The sequence below is a fragment of the Cydia amplana genome, chromosome Z, assembly GCF_948474715.1.
Source record: "Cydia amplana chromosome Z, ilCydAmpl1.1, whole genome shotgun sequence".
NCBI classification, from domain to species: domain Eukaryota; kingdom Metazoa; phylum Arthropoda; class Insecta; order Lepidoptera; family Tortricidae; genus Cydia; species Cydia amplana.
This window is the reverse complement of record NC_086096.1, coordinates 7,349,576-7,363,953: the sequence shown is the minus strand read 5'-3', so window position 1 is coordinate 7,363,953 and position 14,378 is coordinate 7,349,576. Positions and strand designations below refer to the sequence as shown.

The 14,378-nt window shown below is 39.8% G+C and overlaps 1 protein-coding gene across 3 annotated transcripts in view; it reads right to left on the bottom strand.

Annotated features, from left to right (window-relative positions):
* Positions 1 to 14,378, bottom strand: part of LOC134661688 (forkhead box protein L2-like) — a 66,880-nt gene that overhangs the window by 6,089 nt on the left and 46,413 nt on the right. For 2 of the 3 annotated variants that reach the window (XM_063517852.1, XM_063517850.1), the window contains exons 4-8: positions 7,084 to 7,243; positions 6,250 to 6,578; positions 5,417 to 5,642; positions 3,599 to 3,755; positions 158 to 230 (exon numbers count right to left, since the gene is read on the bottom strand). In XM_063517852.1, coding sequence (XP_063373922.1) covers positions 158 to 230; positions 3,599 to 3,755; positions 5,417 to 5,642; positions 6,250 to 6,578; positions 7,084 to 7,243 — 945 coding nt within the window. The remainder of the gene's footprint in view (positions 1 to 157; positions 231 to 3,598; positions 3,756 to 5,416; positions 5,643 to 6,249; positions 6,579 to 7,083; positions 7,244 to 14,378) is intronic. The other variant, XM_063517851.1, reaches the window with a different exon arrangement.

Genomic DNA, 14,378 nt, shown 5'->3' with positions numbered 1-14,378 from the left:
TCTTTATCCAACCTCATTATTAATCCACGAAGACCTATTACATGTCTTGCCGTGTCGTTTTATGTTTTACTTGTTTTTTGAGTAATACATATTGTGTGAAATTCAATCAGTTTGATTGGTCTAAAACGAAGAGTAAAATATAGGGTCGAAAACTTACCCAAAGAAGTAACACCTCCTATAGTGTTGTAGTTCATTGGCATCGACTGCATCGGTTGCAAGGGACTCTGTATCTGAAACAAAAATATAATAAATAATACAATAAACGCGTTATTTATAAAACCGTTAGCCAACCAATGTTGAATAAAATATGTATACCTATGACAAAAAGCGGCCAAGTGCGAGTCGGACTCGCCCATGAAGGGTTCCGTATTTAGGCGATTTATGACGTATAAAAAAAAACTACTTACTAGATCTCGTTCAAACCAATTTTCGGTGGAAGTTTACATGGTAATGTACATCATATATTTTTTTTAGTATTATCATTCTCTTATTTTAGAAGTTACAGGGGGGAGGACACACATTTTACCACTTTGGAAGTGTCTCTCGCGCAAACTATTCAGTTTAGAAAAAAATGATATTAGAAACCTCAATATCATTTTTGAAGACCTATCCATAGATACCCCACACGTATGGGTTTGATGAAAAAAAAATTTTTGAGTTTCAGTTCGAAGTATGGGGAACCCCAAAAATTTATTGTTTTTTTTCTATTTTTGTGTGAAAATCTTAATGCGGTTCACAGAATACATCTACTTACCAAGTTTCAACAGTATAGTTCTTATAGTTTCGGAGAAAAGTGGCTGTGACATACGGACGGACAGACAGACGGACAGACGGACAGACGGACAGACAGACAGACAGACAGACATGACGAATCTATAAGGGTTCCGTTTTTTGCCATTTGGCTACGGAACCCTAAAAATGATATTTTAACCAAGTAATGTTAAATAAATGATGTATACCTAATACCTACCTATGACAAAAATGATCCGTTAACCAACCAACGTTAAATAAAATATGTATACCTATGATAAAAATATATGAATATTTTACCATAAAAACCCGTTTTTAATAAAACCTACATTACTCTCTTGGGAGTAAGTACAAGCCTTGTCTTGTCCCTACCTGACTATAGGTACTCTTTCAAATTATTCGACGCGAACATTGATTATGAAAATGGTACAGTTTAAAACCGTGAAATAGATATCTATTTGTCGAATAAATCTAACTGATATAAGTATATAGGTATTTTAATCGCTTCAAAGATTGAGTTTTAAATCTTAACTATATATGTAAACACAGCAATTGCAAACGTTTTAAACAATTTTACGACGTGGAAATGCTTAGCAAGATCGTCGTTCAAGCACCTATTTGCAAGCATGCAACTTTACAGCATCGTGATACGCTAGTAAAATTTCAATCTGAATTTAATTACAGAAATCAAATTGGTCTTTTAACACGCATTCTGTAACTGGAGCCTGAAATTTACGATTATTAGAGACTATCACGTTATGAACTTGGCGCTAGCCGCTTACAAACTGGTTTCTCAGGCTGCTTATGTCTTTATTTACGATTTTGGCGTACATGAGAGCTCAGCTGTCTGATCTACGAGTAAAATAAACTAGTATTTTTACAACTCTTGTTATTGATGTCACAATTGGCTGTAAAGTACGCTATACCTCTACAACCACTCATTTTTGTCATTGCGGTCGTATTAATACCAAATAAATCTCATAAGTTTCTTAAAGTACCTATTGTCATTCAAAATTTCAATTTAAGTAAACGGCCATCTTTTTGAGAAGCTGTCGATTTTCCAAAATATTTTTAAAACGGAACTATGTTAGTGTTGCTTAGGATTCCTTAACCCTTCGTATGCGATTCTCAGCGACGTACCTGACCCTGAAGTTGATGCGATGCGAACGGGTTGAGCGGCACTAGCGAGGACTGGTGCGGCAGCGCGGTGTGAGACAAGCGGCACTCAGAGCACGGAAGGTTAGACGCTTTCAGCGACGTACCTGACCCTGAAGCTGATGCGATGCGAACGGGTTGAGCGGCACTGGCGAGGACTGGTGCGGCAGCGCGGTGTGAGACAAGCAGCACTCAGAGCACGGAAGGTTAGACGTTTTCAGCGACGTACCTGACCCTGAAGCTGATGCGATGCGAACGGGTTGAGCGGCACTGGCGAGGACTGGTGCGGCAGCGCGGGTTGAGACAAGCAGCACTCAGAGCACGGAAGGTTAGACGCTTTCAGCGACGTACCTGACCCTGAAGCTGATGCGATGCGAACGGGTTGAGCGGCACTGGCGAGGACTGGTGCGGCAGCGCGGTGTGAGACAAGCAGCACTCAGAGCACGGAAGGTTAGACGTTTTCAGCGACGTACCTGACCCTGAAGCTGATGCGATGCGAACGGGTTGAGCGGCACTGGCGAGGACTGGTGCGGCAGCGCGGGTTGAGACAAGCAGCACTCAGAGCACGGAAGGTTAGACGCTTTCAGCGACGTACCTGACCCTGAAGCTGATGCGATGCGAACGGGTTGAGCGGCACTGGCGAGGACTGGTGCGGCAGCGCGGTGTGAGACAAGCAGCACTCAGAGCACGGAAGGTTAGACGTTTTCAGCGACGTACCTGACCCTGAAGCTGATGCGATGCGAACGGGTTGAGCGGCACTGGCGAGGACTGGTGCGGCAGCGCGGTGTGCGCCGAGCAGCACTCAGAGCACGGAAGGTTAGACGCTTTCAGCGACGTACCTGACCCTGAAGCTGATGCGATGCGAACGGGTTGAGCGGCACTGGCGAAGACTGGTGCGGCAGCGCGGTGTGCGCCGAGCAGCACTCAGAGCACGGAAGGTTAGACGTTTTCAGCGACGTACCTGACCCTGAAGCTGATGCGATGCGAACGGGTTGAGCGGCACTGGCGAGGACTGGTGCGGCAGCGCGGTGTGCGCCGAGCAGCACTCAGAGCACGGAAGGTTAGACGTTTTCAGCGACGTACCTGACCCTGAAGCTGATGCGATGCGAACGGGTTGAGCGGCACTGGCGAGGACTGGTGCGGCAGCGCGGGTTGAGACAAGCAGCACTCAGAGCACGGAAGGTTAGACGCTTTCAGCGACGTACCTGACCCTGAAGCTGATGCGATGCGAACGGGTTGAGCGGCACTGGCGAGGACTGGTGCGGCAGCGCGGGTTGAGACAAGCAGCACTCAGAGCACGGAAGGTTAGACGCTTTCAGCGACGTACCTGACCCTGAAGCTGATGCGATGCGAACGGGTTGAGCGGCACTGGCGAGGACTGGTGCGGCAGCGCGGGTTGAGACAAGCAGCACTCAGAGCACGGAAGGTTAGACGCTTTCAGCGACGTACCTGACCCTGAAGCTGATGCGATGCGAACGGGTTGAGCGGCACTGGCGAGGACTGGTGCGGCAGCGCGGTGTGAGACAAGCAGCACTCAGAGCACGGAAGGTTAGACGTTTTCAGCGACGTACCTGACCCTGAAGCTGATGCGATGCGAACGGGTTGAGCGGCACTGGCGAGGACTGGTGCGGCAGCGCGGGTTGAGACAAGCAGCACTCAGAGCACGGAAGGTTAGACGCTTTCAGCGACGTACCTGACCCTGAAGCTGATGCGATGCGAACGGGTTGAGCGGCACTGGCGAGGACTGGTGCGGCAGCGCGGTGTGCGGCGAGCAGCCGGGCGGGCTGCGGCCCACGCCGCCGCACGCGCCGCCGTAGCCCAGGCCGGCACTGGACGGAGACAACCATGCCCTGAAACATGAACACACATTCATTTTATTCCTTCAGTGCTTGATTGTGAAGCTTCCATGGCGGATATACAGTGTGTAAGTCAAATACGGCCAATAAATTAAACCAGATATAGAATTTACCCGTCTTATCATTAATTAAGATGTTTTTTTAAGTTACACTTAATTATGACCCCGTGATTAATTTTTTCCACATGTACCGAGCAGCAATGTACTGTAAACATTAAGAAACATGATGATAATGACATTACGAGATACGAGCTTTTCATAGTAACTGCCAACAAGCGTTGACAGTTACTTTAAAAAGCTCGTATCCCGTAACGTGTGTGGTGTATTACATTGCGGGCCGAATTATTTTGTATGGTTATAATTTTCAATGCATTTCTAAGTAAAATCTATCTCAATATACTTTTTAGGTCCTATGCTAACCACCGTTTAAATATTCGCCCGTATTGGATTTACACACTGTATAGACATATAGCAGCCACATACTTGACATACGTACGTATAGCTAGAACTGTAGGCCTAAGATGGCCGGCTCTTTATCATTTGTCACCATGGCTGTCACGTTCCAACAATTATGTAAGTGCGAAAGTGACGCATGGCATGACAGGTGATAAAAATGCGACCATGATAGCTGTACGGATATGATGGTCGTTCTTGTCTACGTGACAGCGTGATAAAACGGTGTCCGTCATTTTATCACGTGGATAAAGATGGATAAAGCTATCCATAATAGGCTGGCTGGTCTGTACGGATATGATGGTCGTTCTTGTCTACGTGACAGCGTGATAAAACGGTGCCCGTCACTTTCTTTCCCACGGTGTTAAACAGTGACAGTTATTTTATCACGTGGATAAAGATGGATAAAGCTATCCATAATAGGCTGGCTGGACACGAAATCTTATCGTAATGGTTATTAAATTTAAAATTGTATTGAATGCAACTATTGTATATATATACATACACATTCAGGTCCTTTTCTGTATTGCCTATTTCAGATGATGATATGCCTTACTTTACTATCAAATAAACTGGCACAAAAATATTATCAGATTAACAATCAGAATCACTAATTAGAATTACCTATAAATTAAAATGGGGTCGTATCGTATAAGCACTGTGAGCCCACCTGTCTGTTATCTAATGTCACATAAATGTTTACTAACACATCGACAATGGGTGAACCTACACGGAAACGGGAACTAAAATCACACACACATCAATTTTATTATTATAGTTAATTAATTAAGTAATCGCATTTGTTTTGTAAACATGAGAATAAGAAGCGTAAATATTTATAATAATTACTTATACTAATGATGCGTTATATTTTATGTAATTATATTGACATACCTACAGAATTATTACATAAGACCTACCTTAATGATTAAGTAGGAAGTGTCTGTGAAAATTTTGGCCCAACACGTGTAACAGCTGTAATAGCCAGTTTACCGCCCGTTGTTTTAATATCTTAGGTTACCTACACGTTGTTGTGAGGGTAGAGTCTGTGCGGAAAGAGAAGAGTCGTGGAATGTATTGGGCCCCATACATTTCACGACTCTTCTCTTTCCGTACAGACTCTACCCTCTACCTTAGGGTTTTTCTTGGCAAGTTAGTTTTATTCAAATCCCACTACTTTATTCCTCATCTAGTGAAACTTACGTGTCATATCTCGGGTAAGACGGCGGATAAGGAGACGTAGCTCCAAAGTAGTTTCTCCCGCCCAACGGAAGAGGTTGCATATGGGGAGGCACATGCTGAGCCACGTGGGATACATGGTACGCGTCCCCGAATATCGACTTGGAGTACGGAGTGGCCCTCGACGGCCGCTTCATCCTGCGTCGGCGACGGTAGTTCCCGTTCTCAAACATGTCACCGCAGTGGGGATCTACAACAGGCGTTCCACCAGTGTCGCATACGAAAGCTACTCTTCATTCGCAGAATGTTAGGAAGCCGATTTATGCTGTTTAATTTCGGAGTCGTCGTCGGCTTCCTGGCATGTTAAGAATTATTAAGAATAGCGCTCGTAAGTGACACTCTGGCAGAATGCTCCATCAACACTTAACTCGCAGAAACATTATAAGGTATAAACATGAAATTCGCTAGCAGTTCGCATAATGATTTATGGGCACGTGGGAAATAAGAAGAGAACATCCGCAGTGCCACACTCGCTAGGCGCACGTAAGCATATTTTTTAACATTTCTAAATCATATGTCATACTTGTAACGATACACGGATACAATAAACAACTTAATTTTAAATTTATGCGTCCAAATCTTGCGAACGTGGCGCAGGTGGGCTTCAACTACGCCCCGAAGGTGCTTATTTGTGAAGGACTCGCCGATACTTGCATGTAGCAATACTCTCTTGAATTACGTTAGAGCATGATTTGCAGTACGCGTGAAGTGCGCAAATGGTAATTACGACGCATTCGTCAGATTTGAACGGATCCTTAAGTGGAATAGTGGTGATATGTTGATATACGGGTTCTTACCAAGAGTCCAGTAATTGCCTTTCCTCTCGCCCCCCCCTTCTCTTGGAATCTTGATAAAGCAATCGTTGAGACTCAAGTTGTGCCGGATGGAGTTCTGCCAGCCTTTCTTCTTCTGTTCGAAGAAAGGGAACTCTTTGATGATGTATGCGTATATCTCGCTAAGCGTGGCACGCTTAGACTGGCTGTTGTGGATGGCCATGGTGATGAGGGCGACGTAGGAGTAGGGGGGCTTGGTGAGGGCCTGCGAGGTGGTGGTTGACTGGGGCTTCATCTCCGAGCGCCCGGGGCTGGCCGGAGTCGCAGATTTTGACTTGCTTTTAGTTTCGCTACTGGAAAGTTACAAGCTATCTATGTATATATTAAACGTTTGGAACAACATTAAGCAGCTTTTCAAAAAAGAAACTAAATTTAAATTTCACAAATATTAATATAACTATTAGGCGAGTTTAATACAACTACTATGGCAAAAAGAAGTTGTATTCAGCATAAAGTTTTCATGGGTCCTTCGAGTAAATTTTATTTATGACATAAGTACCTATCTGACCCTTTCTCATTTTTAAAAGCTTGTAAGTATTTTAATGTTTCCCGCTTACGGGTAACTATTTGGAATTTTGTGTCTACAACTGAGGGCGCCGTCTGCAAGGTCTGGAAACATCCAAGTTATAAGTGTAGTCACTATTAACATGTTATTAGTATTGTTGTTTTTTAAAAACTGTTGTATTTTATTGTTAAGATTCGCGCTTGCGGACGACAATTTGAGACTAAGCGCTGAAGGCGCCACGACTGCAAGTGCAAGCTTGTTCCCCAGTCATGTGTATTATCATTGTCACTAACCTGTTATTAGAACTGGTGTTTTCTTCTCTCGAGAGTGGTTGCATGTTCAAAGTTTGGTAAACTCTGGACAGCTCCTCGTCGCCCTTCACGCTTTGAGAATTCGATGTGTCCGGGCCATTGTTGTCTTGAAGACATAGCCGATTTTCGTACGGGGAAGAACCTACAACAAAATGAAAATCATTTTCAACTATCAACTCTTTCAACTATCAAATCATATTTATTCAATAAGTACTTACTTACTTTTAGGACTTCCTCGATCCTTTTGAGTCGCTCTTAAAAAAGACTCATTAAAGTATTCGACTACAGACTTAATAAAAGACTTGGAAAGTTTTTTTAGCGCAAATTCTTTTAAAAGCGAGTCGAGCTTTTCAAATTTAGACTAAAACACTCGAGGTCCTAACAATACTCAGTGCTCTGTGTATTATATCTACTCATATATCAATCTGTTCCCACTCTAAATAGAATTCTCCGAACGGCACGGAAAAACTAAAGTGCGGTTATTGTTATAAAGTGTGTTGTTGAGTTGAGATTTAGCCAATCTTACACGTACGTGCCTCCCGATACGGGCTTCTTGGAATCGTCGTGGAATAGCTAATAAAATACCTACGAGTACGTACGTACCTACCCGCCAGCAGCAGAACTAGCTTCGTGCATAGGGAAGTTGACTGATGTTGAAGTCCTAAAAGTCTAGTTTATTTATTCTAGAAAAAGGAAAACTGGCCAACAAACTATTAAAGTAAAATGTTTTAAATTCTACTTGTATAAATATATAAAAAAAAAACTCCTTTGGGAAGCTCATTTTTTTTTATCACTATCACTAATTCATATGAAACAAGTAGGTTATACTTAAGTAAAATATTTTGTTTAAAGTCAATGTAAAGCAGTTTTACTCTTTAAATATCGGCGTTTATTATTTAATAATTTTTGTTTATGTTAAAAAATATATATATTTGATTGATTTAATAGCCGTTTAAAATATTTTTACACAATTTCCAACCGCGGCTGAATAGGTCTGGGCAAAGAGTTAGCAAAGAGTAAAGGAGGTAGGTATAGGTCTGGGCCTTCCATGGCAAACCTATCGAAAAATGACAATATGGCGTATTTAATAGTAGTTTATGCAACAGTGATATAATAAGGGTTCTTAAAATTCAAGGGTCGAAGTTACAAAACGAGACGTAGTCGAGTTTTGTAAAAAAAGACCCGCGAATTTTAAGAACCAATTATGAGCTGTTGCATACATTACTTTTTCTATGACAGCTGCAGCAAAAAAAAAAAAAAAAAAAAAAAAAAAAAAAAAAAAAAAAAAAAAAAAAAAAAAAGGAATAATAAAAAAAGGTAATTATTAAAAACAAAGAGTTATTATTTAAAAAAAAGAGTTATTATTTAAAAAAAATTGAGTTATTATTTAAAAAAAAAAAGAGTTATTATTGTAAATGAAAACATACCTCTTTCAATCAAGATGATCGGAACTTGTATCTTTAAAAAAAATAAAGCAGTTGTATTATACTCATAAGATGACTGCTAGCAGTCATCTTATGAGCCTATAGACAAAGCATTCAAATGACATTGCTTTAGATATCACTGTCAGTCATTTAATTGACACATTTAAGTGCTGGAGTAGAAAAAAGTTATAAAAAGCGTAAAACAATCTGAATAGGGCAAGTATTGTAGTATTAAATCAGGTAACGTAGGCAAGAATTCAGCAGACAGCTGTAGCCCGCGTATCGGATTCGAGCGCCGCGAACGCCGCCCCGCCGGGCATTGTGTCGCGCGTAGAACAATGCGTATTTATAAAACATTAAAAGCCAGCGTATCGTTCGTGAAATTAATAACAAATAACAATCGTGAAACGTTAGTTCGGGAGTGGATTACACATGGCGAATAACTGTGCTGTCGTTCACATGGGATCCATTCCGAGTTGATCCTCAACCAAACGAGGCGTATTCCACCACAGTATCGCTAGTCTAATATTTTAACTTAGACTATCGAAATATCGTTTGACCACTAATTAAGTTCTTCTTACTTTTAAAAGAATAAAAAGAGTAGCGATATACTAACACGTCTAATGCTAAAAAAAACCGGCCAAGTGCGAGTCGGACTCGCGTTCCAAGGGTTCCGTACATTACACAATTTTTAACAATATAATTTTTTAATGAAGAGGGAGTAAAATGTTTTTAAAAAACCCATCAAAAACTGCACATTTCTAATAGGTTTTCCTGTCATCTTCAGGTAAACTCAGTAGTTTCAGAGATAAAGCCCCCCCCCCCCATTTTTATTCTTATTTTCTCGAATAACTGCTAAACTATTTACCTTAAAACTATAAAAAAAATATTTAGGATGAATGAAATGAAATGATGAGATGAAATGAGCTCTTTCATTTGATATGTAACACGATATAGTTACATTCCTGTTTTATCCCCAAAAGTGGCCTCCATATTTAAAATTAATTTTTTTACGTTACATGTACTCATACTCATACTCATACTCGTTTATTCATAAAGCCAATTTACATGTCAAATAAATTATACACTTACACTTAAACTTAAAATTATATATACAATCAATCGAAAATTAAAACAAAGCTTATTTACATGTCGAATTAAAATTGGAAAAACGTTTAAAATTAAAATTGAGGTCAAGACGAAAGACACATGTATTTTTAACAATATGTTTTTTTTAATGATAAGTGAGTAAATAGTAGATTGTTAACCAAGGGGTGAAAGGCACTCATTTCTGCCCAGGCAGTAGCTCGAACGCAGTGAGAGCGCCAATAGTCCGAGGCTGAAATGATGCCTTTCACCTGAGTTAAACACTCTACTTTTCATTTCGAATACGAGGAAAGTAAAATGCATGTGTTTTTAGGGTTCCGTACCCAAAGGGTAAAAACGGGACCCTATTACTAAGACTCCGCTGTCCGTCCGTCCGTCCGTCCGTCCGTCCGTCTGTCACCAGGCTGTATCTCACGAACCGTGATAGCTAGACAGTTGAAATTTTCACAGATGATGTATTTCTGTTGCCGCTATAACAACAAATACTAAAAACAGAATAAAATAAAGATTTAAGTGGGGCGCCCATACAACAAACGTGATTTTTGACCGAAGTTAAGCAACGTCGGGCGGGGTCAGTACTTGGATGGGTGACCGTTTTTTTGCTTGTTTTGCTTTATTTTTGTTGATTTATTTATTTTATTTATTTATTAGGTTCGCCAACAGGTGCAATACAAAAAATACTTATATATAACAAATTATAAAATAATATTGCTAGAGTATTCACCCAATTACAGGCAAACACGGCATGCTTGTAACAGATGTTGCTTACATATGTTTTTTTATCCTAAGTACTAAACTAGTAGGTACTAAATATAAATCAAGGTTGCTGAAATTAGGTAGTAGAATACAGAAAATAAGCTTAATAACTAATGACCTTGATACTACTTTCCATAGTCTAAATTAATATAAGTTTACAATTTTCGAGTTAGGTTCTCTAGGAAGCAAATAATGGATTCTAAATAATTACATGAGAAAAGTTACACTTAATATGGAATTTACGGTTTTGTCTTGAGTCTATGTAGCGCCAATAGTCCGAGGCTGAAATGATGCCTTTCACCTGAGTTAAACACTCTACTTTTCATTTCGAATACGAGGAAAGTAAAATGCATGTGTTTTTAGGGTTCCGTACCCAAAGGGTAAAAACGGGACCCTATTACTAAGACTCCGCTGTCCGTCCGTCCGTCCGTCCGTCCGTCCGTCTGTCACCAGGCTGTATCTCACGAACCGTGATAGCTGGACAGTTGAAATTTTCACAGATGATGTATTTCTGTTGCCGCTATAACAACAAATACTAAAAACAGAATAAAATAAAGATTTAAGTGGGGCGCCCATACAACAAACGTGATTTTTGACCGAAGTTAAGCAACGTCGGGCGGGGTCAGTACTTGGATGGGTGACCGTTTTTTTGCTTGTTTTGCTTTATTTTTGTTGATTTATTTATTTTATTTATTTATTAGGTTCGCCAACAGGTGCAATACAAAAAATACTTATATATAACAAATTATAAAATAATATTGCTAGAGTATTCACCCAATTACAGGCAAACACGGCATGCTTGTAACAGATGTTGCTTACATATGTTTTTTTATCCTAAGTACTAAACTAGTAGGTACTAAATATAAATCAAGGTTGCTGAAATTAGGTAGTAGAATACAGAAAATAAGCTTAATAACTAATGACCTTGATACTACTTTCCATAGTCTAAATTAATATAAGTTTACAATTTTCGAGTTAGGTTCTCTAGGAAGCAAATAATGGATTCTAAATAATTACATGAGAAAAGTTACACTTAATATGGAATTTACGGTTTTGTCTTGAGTCTATGTAGCGCCAATAGTCCGAGGCTGAAATGATGCCTTTCACCTGAGTTAAACACTCTACTTTTCATTTCGAATACGAGGAAAGTAAAATGCATGTGTTTTTAGGGTTCCGTACCCAAAGGGTAAAAACGGGACCCTATTACTAAGACTCCGCTGTCCGTCCGTCCGTCCGTCCGTCTGTCACCAGGCTGTATCTCACGAACCGTGATAGCTAGACAGTTGAAATTTTCACAGATGATGTATTTCTGTTGCCGCTATAACAACAAATACTAAAAACAGAATAAAATAAAGATTTAAGTGGGGCGCCCATACAACAAACGTGATTTTTGACCGAAGTTAAGCAACGTCGGGCGGGGTCAGTACTTGGATGGGTGACCGTTTTTTTGCTTGTTTTGCTTTATTTTTGTTGATTTATTTATTTTATTTATTTTATTTATTTATTAGGTTCGCCAACAGGTGCAATACAAAAAATACTTATATATAACAAATTATAAAATAATATTGCTAGAGTATTCACCCAATTACAGGCAAACACGGCATGCTTGTAACAGATGTTGCTTACATATGTTTTTTTATCCTAAGTACTAAACTAGTAGGTACTAAATATAAATCAAGGTTGCTGAAATTAGGTAGTAGAATACAGAAAATAAGCTTAATAACTAATGACCTTGATACTACTTTCCATAGTCTAAATTAATATAAGTTTACAATTTTTGAGTTAGGTTCTCTAGGAAGCAAATAATGGATTCTAAATAATTACATGAGAAAAGTTACACTTAATATGGAATTTACGGTTTTGTCTTGAGTCTATGTAGATATGTTTTGAATTGATTTAGTGTCATCTTTAATATGTCAAGTCTATTCTGTTTATATAATAGGTTATGCTCTCTACAAATTCTAGGTATTAAACTATGAGAACCAACATTTGTTCTATAAGTTCTACATAAGAAAGGCCGAAAATTAGCCAGTCGAGAATGCTGTCGCGGAACAGTCCAATATATTTGCTGCAAAAGCTGTGGGCAGTCTAGCGTTCCCGAGACAATTTTGTGTAGTAGCGTTTGGTCAGAAATCCAACGGCGGTCCTCGAGAGAAATCATTTTAAAAAACTTTAATCGTTTACGGTATGAGTTTAGTGAGCGCAGTTTCCCCTGATGAACAGTGAAGAAAAATAAGAATCTCTTTTGTATACGTTCGATTCGTTCTACTCTACATGACATTTATAAAACGGATTCCATATATTAGAGCAGTAATCTAACAGACTGCGAACTAGAGCTGAAAAAACAATCTTTAAAGCCGAGATATTTTTGAATTTCTTGCAATTTCTCCAGATAAAGCCGAGCAGTTGGTTAGCCTTTTTTATTATATTATCAAGGTGTGAGTTAAATGATAATTCCTTGTCGAGAGTCACCCCGAGATCTCTTATAAGCGAAACTTCTTCCAAGGGTACATTGTCTATGGCATAGGATGTTTTTAAAGGCAACCGCTTTTTTGTAAATGTTATGTGCTTGCATTTTCCTATATTCAGCGGTAGTTTGTTGTTATTGGACCAATTGGATATACAAGATAAGTCCTCCTGTAGCTGTTGTGAGTCAGATGAGTTGTTGATGATTTTACTTATCTTTAAGTCGTCCGCAAAAAATGAAAACGTAGAGTGATGAATTTCTTGAGCAAGATCATTTAGAAAAATTAAAAATAATGTAGGACCTAAGTGCGATCCCTGTGGTACACCGGATGAAGCCTTAAAACTAACAGATTCATGTCCACATATTAGAACTTTCTGAGATCGTGATGTAAGATAAGATGAGAACCAATCCAGCAATCTACCATGTACTGATGGTGCATCACCCTCCGAACCCTCCGTGCGCGAGTCCGACTCGCACTTGGCCGGTTTTTTTATCACTTGTCACCATGTCTGTCACGTTCTAACAAGTATGTAAGTGCGAAAGTGACGGGCATAGTGATAGTCGATAAAAATGGAACCATGCTGAGACCGCAGCTCAGTTCCCGCTCCTAAGCATAATTATAATGCAGTCGCTGTGGCCGAAATCGGCCGGGAGAAGAGAGAGAGAGAGACTTTTACGTAACCGCAAATATTTCACAACATGAATACCTATCAGAAACTTTGGCTCAAGTTCTTCAATGTCGCAATTCAAGTTCGGTTAAATGCTGAACTGTAACAACTTGCACAATTCTTTGCCAATTACCGAAATGTAGGAATGTTTTTCTCAAATCACGATGGTGATTGACTATGGTTTCCTTTTTTAGGGTTCCGTACCCAAAGGGTAAAAAACGGGACCATATCTTAGTAAGACTTCGCTGTCCGTCCGTCCGTCTGTCACCAGGCTGTATCTCATGAACCGCGATAGCTAGACAGTTGAAATTTTTACAAATGATGTATCTCTGTTGCCGCTATAACAAGAAATACTAAAAATAAAATAAAATAAATATTTAAGGGGGGCTCCCATACAACAAACACGATTTTTTGCTCTATTTTTTGTTGATGGTACGGAACCCTCCGTGCGCGAGTCCGACTCGCACTTGGCCGGTTTTTAGAAACATGAGTAAATACAAATTTTCATAGTATTTCTTGAGGGTACTTTCAATTAACAATTTAGCCAAACGGATCGTTATTTATGGAATGCGGAGTTAAATATCAGAATGGAAATTGTATAACAAATCCATTTAAACCCAAATTTCAATTCAAATTTCATTGTAATTTTTTTTTAATCGTACTTGGAACGTAAAATGCTCTAGTGCAGAAGCGTATCATTTTCTGCACACCTTAGAACAACAATGACCCTCTTTCAGAGCACGAGAAATGAAAATGTCTTTAAAAAACCCGTATAGGGGTCGGATCAAAAACTGAGTACTTAAGTCCGACTCACGCTTGACTGCACATTTCTAATAGGTTTTCCTGTCATCTATA